General features: G+C 40.0%; 2 protein-coding genes across 6 annotated transcripts in view; one reads left to right on the forward strand and one right to left on the reverse strand.

Annotated features, from left to right (window-relative positions):
• lrrn3a (leucine rich repeat neuronal 3a) overlaps window positions 1–17,240 on the reverse strand; it is a 36,647-nt gene extending 19,407 nt beyond the window's left edge. The window contains exon 1 of one of the 3 annotated variants that reach the window (XM_042412891.1): window positions 16,880–17,240. The gene's annotated coding sequence lies outside the window, so the exon portion shown is untranslated. Of the gene's footprint in view, window positions 1–4,166; window positions 4,444–12,878; window positions 13,709–16,879 lie in introns of those variants that run through there. The other 2 variants (XM_042412890.1, XM_042412888.1) reach the window with 2 other exon arrangements.
• The window catches only part of immp2l (inner mitochondrial membrane peptidase subunit 2), a 165,084-nt gene that overhangs the window by 136,882 nt on the left and 1,934 nt on the right, over window positions 1–26,268 (forward strand). For 2 of the 3 annotated variants that reach the window (XM_042412895.1, XM_042412896.1), the window contains exons 4-5: window positions 8,734–8,799; window positions 20,369–20,471. In XM_042412895.1, the coding sequence (XP_042268829.1) occupies window positions 8,734–8,799; window positions 20,369–20,471 (169 nt within the window). Of the gene's footprint in view, window positions 1–8,733; window positions 8,800–20,368; window positions 20,472–21,085; window positions 21,258–26,268 lie in introns of all 3 variants that reach the window. The other variant, XR_006096335.1, reaches the window with a different exon arrangement.

Below are 26,268 nucleotides of genomic sequence, written 5' to 3' on the forward strand. Positions count from 1 at the left end.
CCTGGCTGCAGGTCGGTGTGTGTGTGTGTGTGTCTGTGTGTGTTCATGGTAAAAGAGGAGCATGTGACTCAGTGCAGCGATGTGGCACATTTGACGTGTTTTTAATAGTTTTTTTTTTGACGACGGAGCTCTGTGACACAGAAGAAGAAGATATATCACAGACAAAAACCTGCTAGTAGATACATTGATCGTTGGTTTTGGTCTTTTAATGGGATTTGATGTAAAAATATAGAGAATCATCAGATTTTTCGGTGTGATAGTGTGAAAAAAAAGTCTTTCATCTACCGTCAGTGAAGATAAAATATGATACAACAGTACTGCAGTGACTAAAAAATTCACCAAGCAAGTTGTGTGTTTTTGTTGGTTTAATATTGATTCTCATGATATTTTAACAAGCTGACAACAGATGCTAGACTTAAAATAGATCGATATGATTGGTTACTTGCAGCTGTTCTTCAAGCAAAGTGGAGGTTTTGAATAACTTGAGTACATCAGAATTAGAAGTCATGTGATTATTGATGGTTTCAGCAGCTTACTTGTGTAAGAAATGACTCCATCTTGTTTTCCTCGGTATGAAAACGCAGTGAAACGTCTTTACTCTCTGCTCGCTCTCAAAACCGGTTTAGGGGCACTTTCAGACTGTTCAGACGATGCTGTAGGTTTGATAATAATACGATCTGTGTCAGACGAATGTGCGGCAAAGAACTTCTGTTTCATTTCACCGCCATTGTTTCGGTTTTTGCGGACATATTAATGAGAAGAAGTGATGATGAGCGTGTTTTACTTTGTCGTTTTCATTGGCCGGTTTTTGGATGTGGGTTGTAGAATTTGGTTTTAAATTTCGGACTTTATGTGTTTTGTCTTTGGTCTCCAAAAGCTCTAAATCTTCAGTCAGTGGACGAGTCTCACATTGACATTTAGGACATCGTTTTGGATTGATGACCAAAAGATTTCACCGTGTTTCGTCTCAGACATCCTCAAAATCACACATCTGAAGTGTCCAACCAGTAGTGTAAGACAGCTTGAGCACCACCACAGTGTCTCTTTTTTGGTTTTGCAACCTTCAAAGTCAAAAATGCAAATGAATTTCAAGGTTTGGCTAAAATCAAATGTGTATGATTAAAGATAAACACCAGGACTCCAGAAAAAAAATCAATTAGTATCGATTAGCTCTGGGCAAGCAGTTGAGTTTTATCTAATTTTGGTCATATTTCATGATGTCTGAAGACCAAAAGTTATATTCTGATCTATAAACTGATGTTAACAATCTAACTAATTCATAAAAACAAAACAAAAAAAAAAGTATGAATTCTTGATTTTTGTGGAGGTGGTTGTACAGACTGCAGAGAGAGAGTGAAGGATAGATTCCTTTAAGAGATCCAAATCCATTTGTGAACACTCCCACAACCAGATAGAAGCGAGCATACATCATAATTTATGTGACAAATGAGTTTCTATCACTATTTATCACAGAATGTATTTGTTTTCCAAGAAATTCTCCCTCAAGCATCCGATGAGACACAGAGAGAGCGAACGGGTGAACAGGGAACATGTTTCCACTCAGGAGGAGGGTTAGAGGTCACGTCCAGGCTCATCTCTGGGGTCAGGTGACCAGGTAGAGAATGACAGGCGGGTCCTGTGGGTATATTGTGTTTTTTTCATTATGTTTTTATTTGTGAAATGCTTTTAGGACGTATTGATTGTGACTAAAAGGGAAGAACAGGGTTGAAGTTTCATGTCTGTTGTTTTTATATTGAGGTTGTCTTTGGGTTCTGTGGATGTTTTGTGTCGTCTTTGTGACGTCGGGGATCATGTTGGAAACAAGTGTTGGATTCATTGTCTTCTATATCCATAAATAAAATCAATCAACCAATCATTGGATTGACTTCCAGCCCTATAACGCTCATTATTATCAATATGACAAAAACATATCTCCATGTGTCTTCATCAGGACAGCGGGGGTTAGATTTGTGTTATTCTTTATAGAGGTTTTGTCTTTCTTCTAGCCGAGGCTGCCAGTCAGGTCATTTCCTGACTGTAGTTCACATTTTATAATTAAAATTTACACATATGGATGAGTTTTTTTTTTAAAAGTTGGATACAGATATTTTCTGGACTGAAAGTACTTAAATTTGAAGTTTTTAGGCCAAGAATGATGTAGAAATATATATATATAGAAACAATTTAATCTTTTTTTCTGTAAAACTCAACTTTTAAATCATCATATAATAATAATAATGATAATAATAATAATAACTTTTTATAATAATTTATATAGCACCTTTTAAAACAGTGTTTTAAAAGATGTTATAGTGCTTTATGTAAAATCTGCACCACAATTAAATAAAATCCAGAAAATAAAAGTATAGAGAATAAAATACTCATTATAATAAAAACCCCACTAAAATAAACAAAACATTGTAGAACTTGAAAAATAAACATTTAAAAAAAGGAAAAAAAGAAATGTTTAAAGAAGTGATTTAAAAGATATAAATGAATATATATATATATATATATAAGGACAGGTGAATGAAGTCAACGTGGGAAATATCCAAATTAATGGAGGGATTGATTTGATTGGTTTCTTCAAACACATGCAGAGGAGCTGATTAAACTTATGAACCCTGTTTTTGCTTCTTCAGGCTTCTTCTTCTTCTCTTTATATTTTATGTAACAAGCTCGATGTTTAAATATGCAGATTAAATATGTGTGCATGAAAAGAGAGAGAAAAACTCATCCCAGTGAAAACAGATGATCAAACAACAGGAAGTAGTTTGTAGTAGAAACTGAGGCTGTGAAGGCCGGCGAGGCCTCCGCTGATCAGCAACGTTTCTATAAGAGAGAAGTTTTAATCACATTTCAAGATAACTTCTTCAAACTTCAACTAACACAAACGTTGTGTCAAATCTGTGCTACAAGCTTGTATTATTGAGTTAATATCCAGCGAAAAAATGGTGTACTGTCATTATTTAATTAGCACTAGGTTATGTTGGAGTAATCCTCCTGCCTCTGTCAATTAAATAAAAATAATGGGCTGTTTTGCTCTCGCAGTGTAATCAGAGCAAATGTGCTTCGGGCCCTCTGAGAAATCATGTGATGAAAATTAAGGATGAACAATGACGTATTACTTGTGGAGCCCTGAAGGAGAAGGCTGCGTCTTTAAAGTCTTCACAGCCGACGTTCAGTCTCTCAGAGAGTGTGACGCTGCTGCATGTTGACGTGAGGGGAAAAAAACGGAGGCTTCAACCCGTCTCACTTGACCCCCCGTTTAGCCGGGGCTTTGGAAAATGTGCTGAATTTCAATCTGCGCACTTAAAGACGCCTTAGTGCACTGCTGTTAATTAGGAGTGAGGAGAGAGAGAGATAGGGAGGAAGAGGGAGAGGGAGGGAGGGAGACGGAGGTTCTGGTAAATTAAGCAGGCAGTGGTGCGAACGTCTTTCCTCCCGTCAGAGCAGATCTCCCTGCAGCCAATCCTGTGACCTGCACATCTAAACACCCGTTCGAGATATAAGCGGCGCGGCGCTCTTCTCCTGACTCATGTTGCCAGATCAGCATACGCCGTCTGTCCGCTCCGGCTCTGACGAGAGCTCAGGGTGCCTAACGAAGCTCGGACACTTTCACCTCGTTAGTGCTCCGGAAGCTGGTGGCTCAGTTTCCCCCCAAGGGGCATGTAGCTTGTTAAGGCGATTCCCCCCCCACAACCTTTTGTTGAATCTTTTCACTTTGACCTGCCTGATAAAGATGAAAACGTTCCCCCTTCCCCCCTTTAAAAAAAATCAACCTCCTGCTTCATCGGGTCTTGTTGCACATTCTCTCTGACTTCAGGGGATAAACCTGTGGAGTGACACTGACACCGACTCGACTTTGCAGACACAATGTCCTCTCTCCTCTTAGAAGCAAAAAAAAAAAAACTGACTACACAGGAAAAAAAAAAAAAAGACTCAAGATGCAGAACATCAACGAGGAGCCACAGCGTCCTGCACGCATTTAAAACCTGCGACAAAAACATCCCCAGCCCTGTTTTCTTATTCCCCTCAGCTGTCAGAACTGCAGGCTGAGCCGCCACAGAGCTCAAGGACTACCGCAGTCCTCACAACACACACACACACACACACACACACACACACACACACACACAGAAGTCATATAGCGATGAAACACTCACCAGCGGGTGAAAGCGGTATGCATTACGTCCCATGCAGCAGCAGATATTCAGCAGGTATTCCTGGCATGGCTGCAGTAGCACAGAACGTGTGTATGTGAGTGTGTGTATGTGTGTGTTTTTATTTAAGGCATGCAGCGCTGCATGTTAACATCCAGCAGGAGTAGAACCAGCAGCAGCAGCAGCAGCAGCTATTTTCCTGTTTTTCCTCGAGTATCTCCAAGAACAAATGTCTTCTCTCTTTTCCTCTCCACAGCAACAGAGAGATGTAGAGGGAGAGAGAGAGAGGGGGGGGCGAGAGACACAGAGAGAGGCTGAGAGAGAGAGAGAGAGAGAGAGAGAAAGAGAGAGAGAGAGAGGTGGTGGGGAGACTAAAAGGAGAGAGGAGAGAGACACTGAGAGTGAATGATATGTTGTGTTTGTCGTTCCTCCATCCTTCCTCTCCTCTGCTGTTAGAGAGGAGATCATCCATCACTCTATCACACACACACACACACACACACACACACACACACACACACACACACACACACTAATACACACATTGATACATTTCAGCTCCCTGGAGACCGGCCAATGAGTGTTCAGCTCTGCGGCTGACGGTGAATCCGATTGGCTTAGCGAGCTGTCAGTCAGTCATGATCCCCCCGTATCCCTACGGCAACGAAAAAGAGGAGGCGGAGGAGGTGGGGGGGGGGGGGGGAAGAGGAAGAAGAGAAGGAGAATTAGGTGGAAGATGAAGAATGAAAGAAGGCGAGTACAGGAGGAGCAGGACAAAGGAAGAAGAAAGGTGGAAGACATGAAAAGAGAAGGTGAAGGTGAGGAACAAAAGTAGGAGCTGAAGGACACAGAGGAGGCACAGATAGAAGAAAAGAAGAAAAAGTAGGAGGAAGATGAATGAAAGGAGGATAAAGGTAAATGCTAGATTGGACGGGGATGAACTCCTGCTAGTGTGATTAGGGTTACGTTAGGTTAAGGTGAGGTGAAGGTTAGGTTAAGGTTAGCGTCCCTCTGGCTCATCCAATTTGTCACCAACTGAGAGTAAAGGATAAGTAGGACAAAAGAAGAAAAAGGAGGGAGAGATGAAAGAGGAAGATGAAAAGTCTGAACCAAAGAAAATGGAGGAGGAGGAGGAGGAGGAGGAAGGGGAACACTTAGAAAAGGAAGAGGAGGAGAATTAGGTGGAAGAAGATAAGGAGGAAGATGAGAAAGAGGAATGAAAGGAGAGCAATCCTGGATGACAAAAGAAGAAAAAGGAGGAAGAGATGAAAAAAAGAGGATGAAGATGACGAAGAAAAGTCAGAACCAAAGGAACAAGTAGAAGAAGAGGAGAGGGGGAATTAGGTTGAAGATGAGAAAGAGAAATGAAAGGAGGGAGAGGTGAGAAGGAAACAGGAGGAGGAGGAAGAAGAAAAGAACACAGGATGAGCAGGACAAAAGAAGAAAAAGGATGAAGATGAGGAAGAAAAGTAGGAATAGAAGGAAACAGAGGAGGAGGATAATGATGAAGAAGAACCAGAGGAGGAACAGGTAGTAGAAGACAAGAGGAGGAAGATGAGATGAAAGAAAGGAGATGAAAGAAGGAGAATACAGGATAAGCAGGACAAATGAAGAAAAAAGAGGAAGAGATGAAAAGAGGATGAGGAAAAAGACGAAGAAGAACCTGAGGAGGAAGAGGAGAGGAAGGAAGGTGAGAGAGAGAAAGAAGAATGAAAACAGAATACAGGATGAGCAGGTCAGAACAAGAAAAAAGAGAAAGAGATGAAAAAAGAGGATGAAGATGTAGAATAAAAGTAGGAACCAAAGGACACAGAGGAGGAACCGGTAGAAGAGGAGGGGAAGGAGAATTAGGAGGATGAAGAGAAAGAGGAAGATTAGGAAGAGAAAGAAGAACTCAGGATGAGCAGGACAAAAGACGAAAAGGGAGGAAGAGTAAAAAAATAAGATAAAAGAAGCGAAGGAGGAAGGAAGTAGGAACCAAAGGAAACAAAAGAAGAAGAAGACAAGAACAAACAGGAAGATGAAGCATCGTCCGTCTCTGTGGATGAGATTTATCCTGTGATGCTAAAGCTAACGGTCTTCATGAGTCTAGATCAGTTAAAAACCAACCAGAACAAGACGAGTACAAACTTCAAATCCAAAACACAAAACCCGAGAGACGCAAGGACATTCAGAACTTAACCAAAACAGACCGCAGCTCGAAAATGACCAAAACTCTCAGAATCGTACTGAAAGTTAAAAATACTCCATCAGATAAAGGCAGCGTGTGACGATAGAAACCGTAGCTGTGTCTCATATCACAGACTTCCGTTAGTACACTTCCGTGTAGTAAACTGTGTACACAATGTACTTAATTGTGTAGTGCGCAAATTTCAACAGCGTAGTGTCTCAAATCAAACATGGCCGTTGTGCACTGACAATCGCAAATTAGCATTAGCTAGCATTAGCATTTGCATTATCATTTGTGTTACCAAATCATTACAGACTGATAAATTAACCCAATAAACATACTGATGGCTTATATATTCAACAACAGTATAGTGGTGCTTAGTGCTAAAAAACATGTGTATAACTTAAATGCAGCGATGTTTACCTAATTAAAACGTCCTCAGCCGCCATTTCCAGTTTGAAAATTGGTCCCTCCCCTTCCGCTACGTAGCCAAGATGGCGACCGTTGAGGGCGAGAAGTGTCCACAGTTCCGCACTCAACTTTTTGACCATTTTGAGTTGCACCATCCGGGTACTCACAGTGCACTGCATTTTTCCATACTTCTCATTGTGAACGCACTTATGCACTCAAAATGTTAAGTGTAAGTACAGAAGTATACGATTTGAGACACAGCATATAATGACGTGTTGCTGTCATAGACTGTATATAAAGATGGACGTAGTGAGGTGTGACATCACCCGTTGGTTGCATCTGATGGTCGGCACCATCTTTTCCTTTTGGAGCCAGGACCTTCCACATAAGGAGTGTTGGGAAACACGCCCCGCTACCTCAGACCCAAGCTAACGTTAGCTTAATGGGAACATTGAGCGCTGCACACTCGAACTAACGTTAGCTACTTTAGCTAAATTGTGCTAACAGGGCAGGTATCCTAATCAATTAATATTAAACTTAGTGAAATATTGCAACAATTTCGGATCCCGGAGCCGCGGAGAGCAGCAGGTGATCCAGCTGTCAATCACAGATGTCAATCAACACCCACAAAGCAGACATCAAAGCGACTATAAGTCTTCAAAACTTACTAACGGAACAATATTTTCCGAAATGACCACCAGCACACTTATTAGAGAGCCTGAATTTAGAGATTGAGACCATAATGACTCTTTGTTTTTTAAGCACAGAATCCAAAATGTCCAATTTTTATTGATGCACCATCTTGTTTTTAAGTGGATCCTCTGTGTGTTGTGTGTGTGATGATTTAATGCTTTTATATTTGTCACACATGACAGTAAACTGAATATCTTTGGGTTTTGGACTGTTGCTCAGACAAAATAAGACATTTAAAGTTGTGACCTTTGATTAAATTATTACAGGCATTTGTACTTTTCTCTGACATTTTATAGACAAAACTGTTATTTGTGAACATAACTGTCAGATTAATTGATAATGAAATTAGTCATTAGTTGCAGCCCTAAATGTCTGCCTGTACTTCTTTTATTTAACTGTACATACTTATTGATCCCTTTATTAGGAACATCTGTGTGTGGGTAGTGGTGGTGCATTATACTGAAAAGTGAAAGGGTGGACAAAATATTAGGAACATTTTTCAGTATAACGTATTGTGCTACCATTGTGTTGTATTGGGTTGCACTAGATGGCACAGGTGTTCCTAATAAAGTGCTGTGTGAGTGTATCCTGGACCAATGTACGAGAGCTGCAGCGTAAGCTTTACAGCATCGATCCTTAAATGAGTTTGGATAGTTTATTTTGTGTTGTAGTTGGTTGAGTGAGGCGTCGAGTCAGAGATGAAAGAAGCTGTGAGATCGATCTCTGGTCAGAGCTCCATCACACACACACAGAAAACAGAAAAACAAAGTGCCGCCACATCAACAGATTTTAGGAATTTATGTGTTTAAGCATCAGAAATTGTCAATCAATCGATTAGTTGCCAACTATTAAATGAATTGCCAATTATTTTAATAAACTATTAATCATTTTGAGTAAGAGAAAGTCCAAATTCTCTGACTGCAGCTTCTCAAATATAAATATTTTTCTGGTTTCTTTAGTCTTCTATGACAGTAAACTGAATATCTTGACCGTTGAAGACAAAACAAGACATTTGAAGACGTCATCTTGGACATTTTTCACCATTTTCTGGTTTTATGGACCAAACAACTAATCAATTAATTGAGAAAATAATCCACAAATTAATTGATAATGAAAATAATAGGTAATAGGTAACAGAGACCAGGAGAGAGGAGATGAATGAAGAGCGACTGCAGCTGAGTCTGGAAGCAGCAGCAGCCTTTTCCCACAGCTGACTACATCACGCCTGTATGATTCTTATTTGGCTCTTTTTTGGGGTTTTATGCTTATATCTTTATATGTTTATTGTTTCCTCAGGTCGCCCAAGAATCCCCAGCAGAAGATCATCAAGCGGGTCATTGGCCTGGAGGGAGACTTCATCAGGTAGGAAGCAGCCCTCCTCCTCCTCCTCCTCCTCCTCCTCCTTCTCTTCCCCGCTGTGACAAATCACCGACTCATCGCCTCCGACTAACACTGATAAAGGGAAAGAATATGTTTTATAACTCAGCTCTGATGTTATAAAGGCATCCCGAGGCTGATGTGAAACAGCAGCCTGTTAGCTGTCTCTCATCTAATCGCATCACTCTGCAGTCAAGAGGTTCACTCCATCACGCTGGTTTCTAATCAGATTAACTGGCATCACCTTGTGGCAAAATAAATCACTGCTCAGCTTCTGCACAAACACAAAACGCTCACTAACGGTAGAAAAATGGAGGATTTAGCGACTATATTTCACTCCTTACTACAGCAAACATATGGAAGTATCCTACCTATGTTGCAGTTTTTTTATGTCGACATTTTTACAGAAGTAGGACGTAGTTGTAAGTTTCCTTTTTAAAATTCCTTCTTCTATGCATTTAACATGCATGTCACATATTAGAGCATACAATCGTTCCTCTGGTGCTGAAGGAAATCACACAAATAGAAGACGAGCAAAACTTCTCTACCATCAGCTAAACCGTGCGGAGTCCATCTTAAACCAGCAGTCAGGTGTCCATAGTAACAGTAATGTAATCATTCCTCCTGTTCATACTGGATATTAAAAGATCCTTCAAATGTGCTTTCAATGGAAGTGATGGAGGCCAAAATCCACAGTGTCTCCACACAGTCATTTAAAAGTTGATGTGAAGTTTATATGAGGCTTCAGCAGTCTGAGTTAGTCATATCAAGTGGATATCTGACACATTTACAGTCTTTTTAGCATCAAATTCCCTCTTTGTGTTTCCTCGGACAGTGTTTCCCCGTTGAGCTGCGTTGGAAGTATAGTAACAAAAAGAGGCACTTTGGCACTAAAAAGACTGTAACGTTGAAAGATATCTACTTGATTTGACTCATTTGGATGCTGAAGCTTCATATTAGCTTCAGATAAACTTTGAAATACATATTTGCACAGAAGGAGGACTGTGGATTTTGGCCTCCATCACTTCCATTGTAAGGTCATTATGAAGGGATCTTCTAATGGTCAGTATGAACAGGAGGAATGATTACAGCAAGAAAAACAGGTTTAATGTTCATTTGGGCTCCTGACTGTTGGTTTAAGACACAAGTCCGTCAATGCTATGAAAACTATGTGCTGTACGATCCACAAATGTATATGTATTCCTTTAAAATGTTACATTTACAACACAATCTCCTTCATTTATAACAACGATGCTTAAAAATAGCCGAGAGAATCAGTCAATCAACAGAAAATGAATCGAAGCTTCCCTAATGTGAGGATCGGAAGCTTTTCTGTGTCATAGATGCTAGTTAACAGATTTTTGGATTTTGTAAACAAGACATGGATCATCTAAGTAATTATAAAAGGCATTTTTCACTGTTTACTGACAAGTTTATAGATGAATTGAGAAAATAAAAGAAATAAAATAAAATAAAAACTCCCTACAGAAAATATCCATGAATAAATCTCTTAAATCACCAAAATACTACTACTATTACTGCTTTGTAAAGTAATGGCAACTCAACCTATTTTCTAAATAATAAAGAAAGTTAATACATCCATAAAGTCATCAAATAAAAGATTTTGAGTCTTTGAGTCAACGTTGAACAACCATATTACACATATTCAGCCATTAAACGTCCTGCAAAATGTTTACCATCCTTAACAAGTGATCAAAGTGTTTAACTCATCAACATCATTCGTAGAAATTTCTCGGATGACGACACGATTGTTGAGTCCAGGTGACGTTAAAGTCACAAACTGCAGCAGATCGTGTGCGGCAGGTGTTTGATGGACAGGACCCGGCTACCACCTTCATGCTTCAGATTGAGATTTAAATATTTGATACAGACTTCGGCTGCTGCTGCTGCTGCTGAGACTTTTTTGGCAACAACACAACAAACAGCTTTCAAACACACTTCACTGTCTCCAGCTTCAGTTCTTTTAAAAATGTTCGAGGTGACTCTCAGAAGTCATCTTCTACGAGATTCGTGACTTTGTCCCATTACCAACTGCAGTTTGGTGCAGATGACAAGAGAAGACTTGAAGTGACCAATTTCTGTCGGCACAGTGTGTCACGTTTACCAGGAGGCTGAACAAATTACAAAAAAAAAGGAAATTGGTGCAGAACATCCTGAAACCAACCTGTCAAACTGCTGAGAGGGCTGTGGCAGTTCTTCAACTCAAAGTCAAGCTGAAAGCATTTATTTTGTTGTTGTTGTTGTTGTTGTTGTTGTTTTTGCTTCAAACTGGAAATAACTTCAAGTGCTGCAAAACTCCAAAAGACAGACAGAACCAGAAGAAAGGAATTGTACAGAGGAGCTGCCAGTCAACACAATCACACACTCTGAGTAGCATGAAACTGTCACGCTGCTTTATGTCTTCCAATAAAAGATCATCATGTAGTTAAAGCGCCGAATACTTACTGACAAGTTTATTTACATTGTAAAATATCTCCTTCAGTGTATATGTTGGTATATCTGTTCTGGCCTCAACAACTCAGTATTGATTGGACCAAATCTTAATTGGAGGGTTTTTGCCAAGATCAGAGTGATTGACTTGTAGTTTGGGGTCAAGTAGTGAACAACAACTCTGACATATCATCAGCTTTTAAGTTGATATGTTGAACTTGTTAGCAAACAGTTGCTTATTTCCACATCCAGCAGTCACGGAGCAACATTATCATTCATGTGGAGTCGTGTTTCTGTCCACCTGGTGAATCTAAGTCCAATATTCACTCTGTTTTTGCTCTCTACCAACTCCTGAGGGAAATATCTGTCTCTTTAGCTGCTAAATGCTCCACTATGTTCACCAGCTAGTCTACAGCTAACTGTGTCTGTTTGCCGTTTGGTGCTGAGCAGGTAAGTAAGTAAAACTTTATTTATATAGCACCTTTTTTAACACAGGTTACAAAGTGCTTTACAGTGACATTGGGACACAAAGAAAATAGGACACAAAAACCATGAAAGACACATTCAAGAACACATACAGACATCTCACACATACGAACACAGCAAGCGTACAGTCATCACCCAGAGCACACACTTGAAATTATGAAATGTTATGAGAAGGCCATTCTAAAAAAGTAGGTTTTTAGGTGTGTTTTTTGAAACAGTCAACAGATTCAGCTGATCTGATGGAAGTGGGGAGATTGTTCCAAAGTCTGGGTGCCAGGGCAACAAAAGCACAGTCGCCTTTGGTTTTTAGTTTGGCACGTGGTACGGCCAACAGGTTTTGGTTGGAAGACCTAAATAGACCTAAGGTAGTGTACAGTGGCTAAACATTTGCCAAGTTGCTGGAAGCATCAATTGAGCCCAAACTGATGGAAGATCACTCAGATGCAGTATTTCACTTTAAAGTGTCTCTATAAACAGCTGCCTGCTGCGGCTGAAAGCGACGCCGCGATAGCGCTGAGAGTATATTTAGATATAAAGCTCTGTAAAGCCAAGGGGAGCCGCGGAGTCGCTGATAATTCTCTGTAGGTTCATCACTACGAGCCACAACTGACACATTACACACTGACAGTCATAGTATAGAAAATGATAAAAAAAACATATTATAGCTGCTTTAGAGCAAAAGGCAACAGCGCAAACTTAGAGATTCAAATCGCTCGATATTCTCTTGAGATAAAAAGCTGTGATTGAACACTGAGGACTGGGATCAGCTGATAGTATGACTGTATGTATGATTGACTAACTCAAAAAAATTAATTGATTGTTACTCTATACGGTTTCTCCTACATCTCTTGTGATGACCTTCAGGTGAAGGTAATCAGCAAACATGACAATTTGTTCTTTAAAGTTTGGTCTTTAATTTGGTTAATTTCAAATGTGATGTTTTATTAAAGGTGAAGCAACATGAAACACTCTAAATATTGCTTTTGAATTGGCATTTAAAAACACATTAAGGTTAGCTTGCAGATGTACTATTTTTATTCTTAGTGCGAGCAAAAGATAGCAGGGACAGTGTGTGTGTGTGTGTGTGTGTGTGTGTGTGTGTGTGTGTGTGTGTGTGTGAGTCATACTCTTCTCCCTGGATTTCCTTGAGGAAGAGGTGGGAGCTCTTCTCAGCCTTGTTACACTGCGTTCTTGTGAGGAAATGAGCTCCACAGTTCAGATAATGAGACGCAGCAGGAGGACGGAGCAGACCAGGCCGCCGGCTCTGGTACAGCAACTTTTCAAAAACTCACCATCTGATTGTTGGAGGGCATTTTATTTATTAGATCATCGTGTCCCCGGTCTGTCTGTCTGTCTGCCCATTAGCACTGCAGTCTTTTTACCTTTTTAATCAGTTGCATCGGTCGGCTGAGCACGAAACAGACTCTTGCAAACTTATGACTGATAACTGAAAGGATGATATCAGAAGTAAGATAGCAGATATTTACATTATCAGATGCAGATGCAGACTATATATAATTACAGTCACGTGATTATTAGTGGCTTTTTCCAAATATTAGCTCAAACTTTTGTCTGGTTACAAGGTTACAAAGTGCTGCACAAGTAAAAGCAATCATTTAGAACAACCACAGAGTCAGCATAGTGAAATAAAAGAAAAAGCATTAATAAAAACACACAGAATACAAAGAATGAAGGAAATAAGATACACTAAAGCACATAAAACCATCTCCCAATACAAGCTTTTTTATAAAAGTAGATTCTCTCAAACAAACTCTGTCCTCAGGTACAACCAAGCAAGGCCGCCGTTGAAGACTTCGAGTCAGGAACAGTTACATGTGGACTCAAAAGGGAACTAATGTAAGACAGAGCAAGACCTTGAAAGGCTTTATGCATTACTGGATAAGGCTGGCAAATTTTAATATTTTTCTTATTGTCAACAAATCTCATGTTTGGAGTCAAACCAACAGTGAACTTACCTACTAACAAGTATTGTGTGTGTATCCAGAGTCTGATATATCTTATTCCTCTGTGCCGTAGACCTTCGTTTTTGTCTGAAAACTATTAAAAAACACGTCAGTGAGCCACACCGCTGCACTGAGTGACATGTTCCTTCATTATGAAGAGTTTGATCACGTTAGTTTGTGTAGAAACGGCTCCAAAGACTAATAACAGCGATCACGATTTCAGTCCCCGGAGAGTAGTTCTGTGTAAGGCAGACGCTACTGAGCATGTGCAGGAATGCGGTTCTGTTTACAGCTTGTTGTGTTACGTATCACAACTTCTTGACTTTAGTGAACATCTTTACTGGGGTTCTTTGAGAAATTTACATTGTAGTAACTTTCATAGAGGGAAGCACGGAATAATAAGAATAAAAATTAAAATAAGATTAAAAGTGTTATAAAAATGATGATTACACTGTGTATGAGTGTTACTGTTTTATCTAGATCATGATAAATTGTTCCTGCAACTCTGCAACATCAGCAGACTCATCAGCTGAGGTTAAAGGAAGTTCAGCGTTATATTTGTAAAGAGGAAGATGTAGAAATTAAAGTTCGTTGGAGACAGGATGAGACGTGTCATCTGGGGGTCAGTTGGGCAGGAGAACTGAAAACAGACATGACGTTATCTATAAGTCTGTATTTGATAGATTAAGAAAAGAACTGTAACGCCCACTTAAGGTGTATAAAACCCTGTTGTAGGCGCTCCTCAAGGAATCTTTTAACAAAAAGAAACTTTCTGTAAGATTCTGTAAGCACCAGGAATACAGACTCCTTAAAATCAAGATTAAAAAGGTGACTCTTAAGTAACGATTAGTTGATTAAATGATTAGTTGCCAATTATTAATTATTAGGCTATTTTGATAATCAATTCGTTGTTTTGAGTCATTTTTAAAGAAGAAAATTCTCTGATTCCAGCTTCTCAAATGTGAATATTTTCTGGTTTATTTAGTCTTCTATTGCAGTAAACTGAATATCTTTAGGTTGTGGACAAGACAACAGCCCACGACAATATTTGAAGACATCACTTCTAACATTTTTCACCATTTTCTAACAATTTATGGACCAAACAACCATCAATTAATCAAGGAAATATTCGACAGATTAATCAAGAATGAATAATTGATGTCTCTTAAAGGAATTTTAAGACAGAAAAACAGAATATTTAAAAAGCTGCATCCAGCAAATGTTTGCAATGTTTGATAAACGACTTAAATGGTTTATTGATGATCAAACTTAGTGTTGAATCATTTTCTGTTCATTAAATAATCATTGTAGCACATTCAGTCAACCGTACAGCGGTGCACATCTTCAGTAAGAGCGACTCTAGAGAGAACTGGACCTCTGACCCTGGCAGCGTTTCAGCTCTTTCATTCATGCATGATGAAATCCAGTCACTTATAAATCTCTCAATCCACATATTTTCATCCAATTAAACTGAGCCATGAATGCAGGGGACGTCAGAAACGATCGTTGGGACACGTCGTCACCCTGTCAGGAGCAGAAATCAGCATGAAAACGGTCCGAGATTCAAACATAATGAACAGTGACGGAAAAGTTTGGCAATTGACGGCTTCAGTCATCGACATCTTTCACACACACACACACGCAGGTCAGAGCAGGTTTACACGTCTTAATCCAGTGTGCGCAGCTGTCAGCAGATGTTGACCTCCGCCTCATAGAACTCCCATTCAGGAGAAACATGAATGTTTAATCGTCTCTGTCTCAGTGAAGCGTCCCCGTCTTCGCCTTGGTGAAGCACTCTAACCCTCTGACTGGGTAAAAGCACGTTCAGACAGTGATGACGGGGCGATTTGTAGCATCTGGAAGCTCTATGAGGCGTCTGCGGTGTCGCTGTGTTCTTTTGTCTTCATCAGTGTGTGTCTGCTGTATCTGGGTTAAACCCTCAGTAACAAGACCGCGACTGTGCAGCTCAGGTTAGGACACGCTGGAAGGCAAAACGTTAAATCCAGAATAGTGACTGGATTCACTGGGTTTTAAGGGGATATATATATAAGCTATAAAACATCTTGTTAGTTGGGGTTTTTTTCAGTAAAAAGATGTTCAGGGTCACTAAAGGTCAAATCAAATTTAAGTAGCTCTCCATCCTTATAAATATCTCCTGTTTCCTAGAACTTGTATCGTATCTTTGTACTTTTTTCCATAATTATCAGTGATAATAACATCGTACATAGTTAAAAGGTCAGATCTGGGAAGACAGAGACATCACTGAAAAATAATCTGACAAAAACACGACGTAAACAAACTGTTTTTCCAAATTATCTGGACGTGTTGCTGAGAACAAGTGTTTACTGCACTGTTGCTAAACTTGAACAACACTGAGTAGTTGATCAACAGGAAAATTAATCGTATTTTGATAGTTGAATAATTGTTTTAGGCATTTAAGCAAAAATGCCAAAGTTATTCTGGTTGCAGCTTCTCAAATGTGAAGATTTAAAGCTTCCCAGTGTCATATGGTACATGATAGAACAACTGTTTGACGATGAAATTGTTTGATGATTTTTGGGTTAATCACGTTCAGCAGTCGCCTCCGACAGATGAAGGTCATCTGTATGAACGTGGAAGTTCTTGAGTCTCTAAACACAAGTCTGAGATTAATTAGGCTTTGTGACAAAATAACATGAACGTATCTGGGTGGGGCGGCTGTGGCTCAGGAGGTAGAGCGGGTCGTCCACTAATCTGAAGATCGGCGGTTCGATTCCCGGCTCCTCCAGTCCGCATGTCAAAGTGTCTTTGAACCCCAAATTGCTCCTGAAGGCTGCATCAGTGTGTGAATGATTAGATCCTCCTGATGAGTGGGTTGGCGCCTTGCATGGCAGCCTCTTCCATTAGCATATGAATGTGTGTGTGTGAATGTGTGAATGTGGCTTGTAGTGTAAAGCGCTTTGAGTGGCCCAGTAGACTAGACATGCAGCCCAATGTCCTCTACAGTCTGTGGAGTAACTCATTAAACCCAGCAGGAATAACTTGCTAGCTTATGACTTCATTCATCACACTCCATGATGTCTTTTACTGTAAAATAGAATAAAACCATCATCTAAGCTAAACACGTGATACTACAAAACTTTGCCTAGGAAACGTAGCATCAAGCTAACGAGAGATCAGCTCACCACCAGTCCGTGTAGGCAGATCGTTCGGTCTTTAGCGTTACCTGGACAGAATGCAACTGAAACTTTCAGGACTTCATGGAGATTTATGAAAGTAAAAATAATTTCTTGGAGCAGAGGATTGTGACTTCTATTTTCCGTTTTTCCAAAGTTTCAATTCTTGTTAGAGCAGCTGATAACAGAACAGCTCACAGCACAGTAAAGAGCCATCTGTAAAAGCTGGAGTAGCAGTTAAATTTCGCTAAAGTTTAATAGTATTAACCTGTATTTTAATGGCGTAGGAAGACTATATTTTCAACATATAACTGCTTTTACTGGATCTTCTGGAAATATTTCTTGGTAAAAGCATCCAAACAGTGAAACAGTGAGTGTTATACACAAGTTTAGAAGTGATGGAGACTGGACTTCATCTATATAGTGAACCAGGTTTCACAACTCATTGTGGCTGATTGCCGATGCTGATATATGCACATATTTTTTTCCAGCTGGCTGAGGAGACTATTATGCATGCAAGCATAGATTGTACTAAATATGATCAAGAAAGTCAATATATGAAGAAAGACTTTAGGAAGACTGGAGTTCAGGAGCTCAGCATTAAAACTTTAATGAACCTGCCAAGTAGGAGGAGCAGTAGAGTTTTCTTTGAGTTCATTAGACAGACAGGATTAATGTGTAGGATTTAATCTCTGGTCCACACTCCGGAGCAGAAGGTGGCGGTAATGCACCTAATACACTGGTTGCCAACCGCCGTTATAAACCAAAAAGAAGAAGGTTTTTTATTTTTTAAACAGAGTGGTACATCCTGTCAGCCGAAGTGTTTCCTATCTGTGCAGCCGAACACCGCAGCACCTCGATGGACTGTTTCACCCCGAAGGTCCCGGTGTTTCCTCCGCAGGCTGCACTTCACTCAGCTGCCCGTCAGACCCGCTGCGTCTTCCCACTTTAACCCGAATAACAAACCGGGGCTCAGTGCTCCAGTTGGATCCACATGGAGAGCCGGGGCTAACGTTAGCTGACAGGCTAGTGGAGTGTTAGCTGCAGCATGACCGGAGGGAGCCAGCTAGCCTCTGCTAGCCTCCCCGCTAACGTTAGCCCCGGCTCTCCATGTGGAGCACCGAGCCCCAGTTTGTTATTCGGTCAAAGTAGGAAGAAGCAGCGGGTCTGACGGGCAGCTTGAGTGAAGTGGAGCCTGCGGAAGGAGCAGCAGGACCATCAGGGTGAAATAGTCCATCAAGGGAAGCACAGTCAGGCGGCGGAGGAGATGGCGACATATCAGCCTCTCATAATCGTCAGAATTCGCCGATGCCGATATTTCATTTTAGAGCTTTTATCAACTGATACCGATGACGTGCCGATAACATCGTGCATCCCTAATTGTCATGCCCGTCTAAATAAAGGCTTTTAATATACTTATTCTACTTACAACACGTGTCCTTCCTCTGCCGTGTGCCTGTCGAGATTGTGGTGGTTGTTGCTGTAAAAGCGATACATCTGTCCTGCTGGGATTTTTTCATCCTGCAGTCACACAATGAAGCATCTGTCCATTTTAAACGGATGTAGAGAAGTGTAGAGTTCACCATCGGCTATTTTCTGATATCAGTACACGATTTTACAGCTTAAAGTTCAACCAGATTGAACTCAAAGTGAACCAGACAGTGTTGTAACATGAAGCGAAGTAGTTTCAAATGAACATTGATGTTACCGCCCATGTTGGGCCCAGTCAGAGGGCTGCGATGATCATTCTTGATTTTTTCTTTTTTCTTTTTAAATCCTGCTCCGAGGCATACTGTACAAGATATTCCAGTAATGACAGATTGAGAGAGTGACTGAAGCCAAATCCATAGTTCCTTCCCCTAATTTCACCGTGAGAGATAACACGAAGGTCACACCTCGTCTCTGAGGTTCGCTGAAAGAAATTCTGGCTCATGTAGGGAAACCGCTAATTAAAGTAGAAATTATGTGAGGCAGGTTAATGGAGAGAAAGAAAAAAAAAAGGTTCATCAAAAAATTACAGCACTTCATCACAAAATAACTGCTGGGATGAATTTTTAAAAAACACACACAGATTGATGATATAACAGAGTTTTTTTCCTGTGGCTGTTCTGCTTCAGATTCTTTGTGGTTAAATAACGTCCTTGGTTCTTCTTTAAGGATTTCACAGTCGCTCCCACTTAAATGTAGCAGAGAATTGGTGTCACATAGTCTGTAACCTTTTATTTATTTCTGCAAAAAGGTTTCAGTTTATTTTTTTTTTTGTTTTTTTTTTTCTGAGAGTCAGTAAATTCAACTGCTGTGGCTAAATCAATATTTATGTTTCCAAGGCCTCTTCGGTCAGCCAGCCTCCCGGACCGGCATACACGCATAAGGAATCACAGACAAATTTCCATTTAAAAAGTCACTGAGGCTATAATTCACAATGTTCCTCCTGCTAAATGATAAATCAGCTCTGGAACAAGCCCATAACAGTCCACTGGGATGATGAAGGGCGTCGGACCTTCTCCTCATAAACGTGACAACCTGATTGAAGCAGCTACAGCGTGAGATGAACGCCGGCATTAGTCTGAACGTGTCCTCGGATCAGATCTTTGTTGGAGCGAAAAGGAGGCGACGAGAGGGGAAGCGACGCCGCGCGGAGATGATTTAGAGGCCGATGATTAACGATAACGAAATGAAAGCAATAATTGTCCTGGAGATTTGATACGCCATCAACAAGGACTTTAACCGCAATTTTCCCCTGAATCTTCATCTTTTCTTTCTCTTTTCAGACGTAATGAAGTAATTATTCATCCCTGCTGGAAAGTTAAAACCCGTCTCTCACTTCACTTCAGTTTAAATATTTTTCTAATTGGACATTTCTCTTTGTTTTGCCAAAAATATTAATATTAAAAACATGGATTTTATGTTATAATGTGAAAGCTGTAGGTTGGTGTCTAGGTGTAAAAGTGACTCCATGCACTATATAGTCAAAAGTATGTGGACACAGCTGGGCAGCTTTTGGGCAGTGAATGTTTTTCCTGGTTTGGACCACAGTTCCAGTGAAGGGAAATCTCTCCTCTTATCAGTCAGATGTGTCCAGGACGTAAACGGAGACAAACAAAGGTCCTGAAGAAGCTCTTATCGCCCCAAATATCAAGAAGACAACGTATTTTGTTGTTAGTCCAGGTTGGACCGCGATTCATTCTCCAGCTAGCTGGTAGCAACTGATCTCACAGAAGCCTTTTAGCTCAAACTTGCAGCCTTGTAGTCGGTCAGATGGAGGTCAGATCACATTCACACCACAAATGAACCACTCCAGAATTAGTTTGTGACTGGACCGAGACCACTTCCTGTGCGGTTGTTTGGTCCGAGTACGATTGCTGTGTTCAGATCTGCCCAAACGAATCGCACCAAGAAGGAAAACCAACCAGACTTAATAACACAAGTTTGAAAATGACCTTAGACAATAATGTTCTTCCAACTTTATATTTTTATCTCTTCTCTCCATCTCCTCAGGACTCTGGGCTACAAGAATCGATATGTTCGAGTCCCTGATGGTCACTTCTGGATCGAGGGGGATCATCACGGACACAGTCTGGACAGCAACAGCTTCGGACCGGTACGAACTGTCATCTATCGACCAATCAATACATTCCTAAAGTTTTCGGGAATATAACCAGCCAGTTTGATCACATCATCTTTCCACAGACACAACTACACAGTTACAAAACTGTGAAGTTATAAAAATCAATAATTCACATCAGCATGTTCAACAGCGTTTCCATAGCAACTGACCTAATGAAGACCTGAAAAAGTGGTTTCATAAACATCTCATTATATTAAAATATATTTAACTTCTAGAGCTTGATTATTATTATTAATAATCTCTTTATAGCACCTTTCATACAGAAAATGCAGCTCAAAGTGCTTTTCCATTTAAAACAAAGGAAAACTGAAATAGAGGCATGTTAAAAATGCAAATTTACAACAAACACACAACATAGTTCACACTTTATTGTGTTCAAAGACACTCCAGACAGCTCAAGTGCAAAGCATTACAAATAAAATAATTAGAATAAATGCAGTACATTATTATATTAAATGTATGTTTAAAAAGGTTTAAAACCATTTTAAAATGCAATTGAAACCATAAGTAAATAAATAATAAAATCTAATGTTAAAACACTAATTAAAAGCTAAGTGAAATAGATACATTTGTAACTGTTTCAGCAGCAAAAAGAAAAGAAAAAGAGTGAAGAACTACTGCTGAAGTGCCCGTGAGCAAGGCGTTAAATCCCGAAACTGCTCCATTCGACTCTGATGGAAAACTGTGTTTTTATGGCTGAGATGAGTTGAAAAAGAACACAGAGCTTAGTGAAAATCCGCGGATAAATAAATCCAAAAGGTAGGTGTGTGTGTGTGTGTGTGTGTGTGTGTGTGTATGTGTGTGTGTGTGTGTTTATGTGTGTTTGTGTGTGTTGTCAAAGGTAAGAGTTTTATCCGTTCAATCTGATGTTGAGCCGGGTTTACTTACATCCCCCTCTGGCTGCAGCAAAGATTTACAGTATTGTGAAGGAAACTGAAGTGACAGATTACGCATTGTGTGTGTGTGTGTGTGTGTGTGCATGTGTGCGTGTGTGTGTGTGTGTGTGTGTGTGTTGCCTTTCAGTACTTAGTGTGTTAACAGATCTTGACGTTTCTGTCGACTTGATTCGTCCGCTCTGACAGACACTGCATCTGCTATTGCTTCTGCTCCAAACATAAAGATTTCATTAACATTTCATTTCAGGCTCCTCGTTGTCTCTCCGGTGCAGAAAGAGTATTAACATCCTCATATTGACTCCTGCTCGCTCTCCGCGTGTGTCCCTCTCAGGTTTTTGAGTGGTGTATATAACATTTTCAGCAGAGAGAGGGCTGCTTGCTATGGGCGGCACATTACAGGCCAGACAGAAGGCCCCGGCTCTTCAGCTGAAACGAAATCTAGCTGAGGAGCTCAGAAGAAATCCCTTCAGAGCTCAAACCCAGAACACATGGACCAACAGATCTGCAGAGCTCGCCTGGTCTTACATTTTATTCCCAAGACGTTTCTCTATATGTGTGTGCCGCAGCAATCAGAAGTTCGACCAGCAGACAGAGAAACGAGAAGATAATTATCCAATGTGTTCTGATATAACACTCATATAAGACATTATGGAGGATAATGCATTTAGATTTGTACATCTTTTAAGGTAATTCAATCTGGAGCTACATCCCTGATATGTAGGAACTTTAATATGAAAGTTAATTAATTTTCTAAATATAAAGAGTGAAGATACTGCCATATAAGAGGTGTTTTAAAATAACACACAAGAACAATAAACACAATTGTCACAGTAAGGGAAGTAAAACACAGGGAGACATTCAATAAATTATCAGTTTAATGTATTCTACAACCAAATGTATTGTTAGAATAATGAAGCATAAACGGCTTTACTTCCTGTCAGTTTCAGCACATCCTAAAGGTTCCTAAAAGATACATAACATGAAAATTCAAAACATTCAGTGGTTCGGATTCGAGAAGCTACATAGGTGATTCATTTCTTAACACTATAACGACAATACAAAGTACAACTCCAAAAGTGACCAAGCTGTGTTTGACTGACATTAGCTGGTAGTTGACAGCTGTAGCTACAAGTCATGGACAGACAGCATGACGCTAACAGGGATTTTGAAGAGCAGCAACCAAACCGGCATCTAACAGGTCTGAAGTGACATTTGCATGTCTGTTTATATGCTGTTTAATGTGCTGCAGCTGAGCAGCTAATTAGCTATGTAGCTGCTAACCAACGTTAGCGATGCACTTTTCCCTGCTGAATGTTTGTTTGGTGGTTTGTAAGTTAGATAAGAAGGAGACTTTAGCAGGAAAGCTAATGTGGGTTGTTGTTCAGAGTCAGCGGCTCTTGTGTTGTGTAGCAGGATGCAATCAGGCTCAGTGTGACCGTCTGCTCTGTATATGATAGAACGCCATGTTTTCCTTTAATGCAAAGATTTGATTTGCTGTATCGAAATAAGGACTCCAGCTATGCAAGCAGATGAACCGTATGTAATTAAAAGGGAGAGCCATCATGAAATCAAAAAATTTCAAACAGAAATTTCTCCCTTTTGTGATTTACAGAGCAGATATGTTGGTGAAGCAGACAAGAAACAAGCAGTTTAATTTCAGTTGCTGGTGGCAGTTTGGGAGGTCTGGAACTGAAGTACATAGCTGTTTGAACATGATTTCAGTTGGGGGTGTGAGGAAGCTGATTATAATTAAAAAAAGATTCTTTTGAGTTATTTTTTTTAGTTTATTACATACTTGCAGTGATCCCCCACTGTGCACATTTACATGAGGCACAGCCATGTAACTTCATTGATTATTTAAATCTCCAGACACAACAACAGGATCAGTCAGGATCTATTGTTAATTAATGTTCCTTGTTCTTCTACTCATCCAAAAGGTCAGCTGTCACACACAGAACAGGTTCATACAGTGAAATTGTTTGGAGTGAAGCAGCCGTCCTCCTGATAAATCCTGAGCTCCATCAGAGCTGTCTAAAAAAATTCATTTCAGAAGCTAAAAGTTTAATTGTGTCACCCCTGGAGAGAGTTTCCTCTGTCCTGTCAAGTTTATAACTACAGATTTTGCAGTTTTGATGCTTAAATGTCCCACGATATTTGCTGCAGTGACATTACTACGCACACAGAAAAACATTTACAATTACTGAAAGTAGCCTCTCTAATCTTTAAAGTAAATCGTTAAAGAAAACACTCATACATCAATACAACACACAATAAAGAAATCACCTGGGACGCTCGCACTGCTCGACATAATTTAAAAAGCAATACAGCCCACAGGGACCGGTAGAGGTGGAGTGTAAAGTCCACAGCAAGCGGCTGCATCGTGTTCCAGCTGCCGGAGACAATTCTAACCAGCATGTGTCAAACGAGTCCACACGTCTCACGCCTTTTCCACTCCACTATCATTACACAGGGTCTATTTTTGCTGAACAGGTGCACACACGACAGCAAAAAAAGAAATTACTGCAACACAATAGGGCCTATAGGTTGCTGCAGCACTCCTACTTCCCATAGTTATGAAGTAAAGATTTTTCCATTTTTTACACGTACAGGTGATGTAAATGTAGTCATCCCCCTTCTGTCTGTTTTTTTCTGTCTCTCTCTGTCGTTCTCCCAGTAGACCATTTATTGGACAGTGCTTTAAGGTGGAGTTGAAAAGTGGCTGTCAGCTTCCATCCCTCCTAACAGACATCACCATCATGCATCTCACAAAATCACATTATCTCTTTATTCTTGCTGAATGGCTCAAGCTGTGGCAGCATCTTGCTAGGCCTCGGCATCATTCTGTTTCTCTTTATGGGAGGAAAATGTCACCACCACTGCCATATTCATATTAGGGGAAACATGACTAAAACTGCTAAATCAATAAGGTATACTCAGGATACATCGCATCCAGCAAGGAGGTCTCATTTCAATAATATATTCTTTTAAAATCCGGCCTGCAGTGCTCGCTGCCACCCACCACAAGAGTCTTTTCACTCAGAAGCACATTAGCTCCCACAAATAATGCACACTGGTCACACTGGGTCGACCAGGAATACTTCAAAACATACACCCACAATACATTCAAATGTGGTCTAAAGTCTATACGCAGTGTGTGTCTTACTTTTTTACTTTTCTACATGTTTTGTTGTTGTTGTTGGTGTTGAGGGAGTTGAAAACTGCTTTTCAAGAGACTGAAAACTTTGAGAAATGTTAAATGGTGTAAAACTCTGAATGCAATACAGAGACAAGTCAGGGTTTCATGTCAGTCGATCTCAGGCTGTGAGAGTATGGCCTATTAAAACGTTTAAAGGTGTAATAAATAAGATTTTTACTGAGCCCAAAGCACAAAAATGACCATAATACATCTGCAGGAGGTTGATGGGGGTGTTGATCAATACCAATGAGTCAGCCAGCACTCAGCCAGCTGCTGAGATTTCTGCCTTTCAGAACTCTCTACCCAACTCTGGTGTGTAAGGAAACACAGGAAGGAAGGAACCAATGAACTAAAGGACAAAAGAAGAAAATAAAGAACAAAGGAACCAATGAGGGACCCAGTGAACCAAAAGGAAAATAAAGACCCAATGAAGCAACTAATAAATTGAAGAGAGAACAAGGGACCCAAAGAAGAGCTAAAGAACAAACCAAGGAACTGGACAAGTAACATATGGGTCAAAGAAGGAGTCAATGAACCAAAGAAACAAGAAAATTAGGAGCAAACAAAGGAACCACTGAACAGAAAAAGATGAGAAAAAAAGAACCAAAGAACAAAGTTAGGAACAAAAGAAAGAACAAAAGAAGAACCAATGAATAAACCAAGGAACCAATGGTTTAAAGAACTAAGTAAATGAAGAACAACTAAAGTAACTAAAGAAGGATCCAGAGAGCCAAAGAAAAAGAAAAGGAGGGAGACAAGGAACTAAATAAGGAAACCAAGGAAACTAAGAAGAAACCAAGAAATTTAACACAGAACAAAGGAACCAATGGGGGAACGAGTGAACCAAAATGAAAATAGACCTAAAGAAGTAACTAAGACATTGAACAAGGGACTAGGAACCAAAGAGAGAACAAAGAGCTTGAAAAGGAAACAAGGAGCTAAGGAATTAAAGGGCGGTCTAAGGAACCTAAGTAGGAACCAGGGAAAGAGGGAACCAATGCACCTGAGAATAAACTGAGGAAATAAACCAAGGAACCACCGAAAGAACCATGAAAATTGAGATCGAAGGAACTAAGGAATTAAAGAGAGAACCAGGGAACCAAATGAAGAGGAAAAGAATAAACCAAAACAGAAACCAATGAACTCGACAAGTATCTAGTGAATTAAAGAGGGAACCCCAGGATTCAAAGAATCAAGAAAATAAAGAAGGAACCAAAGAGTCAACCAATGAACCAAAGAAAGAAAGAGCTGAAGAGAAAAAGAAGAAACCAAAGAAGGGACTTAGGAACTATAGAAAGAGCAAAGAAGAAGAAGCAAAGAATAAACCAAGGAAGGAACCAAAGAACAAGAGAAGTAACAACTAAATTAAAGTAGTAAACAAGGAACTAAAAAACCAAGAAAATTAAAAATGGACCAATGAACCAAAAAGAGCTGAAGAACCAAAGAAGGAACCAAGGAGGGAACTAAGAAATTGAAGAAGGATCCAAGGAACTAAACCAGCCAACCAAAGAAAGGCCCAAAGAATAAACTGAGTAAACAAGAACATACACAAGTAACTACTAAATCAAAGAGGGAAGAACCAAAGAACCAACAAAATGACAAATCATGGAGCCATTAAAGTGACTCTTGACCTGCAACAGTGGAGCCTTTTATCTCTGTTGCCCAGACTACAGCCAGC

Source organism: Thunnus maccoyii, chromosome 5, assembly GCF_910596095.1.
Source record: "Thunnus maccoyii chromosome 5, fThuMac1.1, whole genome shotgun sequence".
NCBI classification, from domain to species: Eukaryota; Metazoa; Chordata; class Actinopteri; order Scombriformes; family Scombridae; genus Thunnus; species Thunnus maccoyii.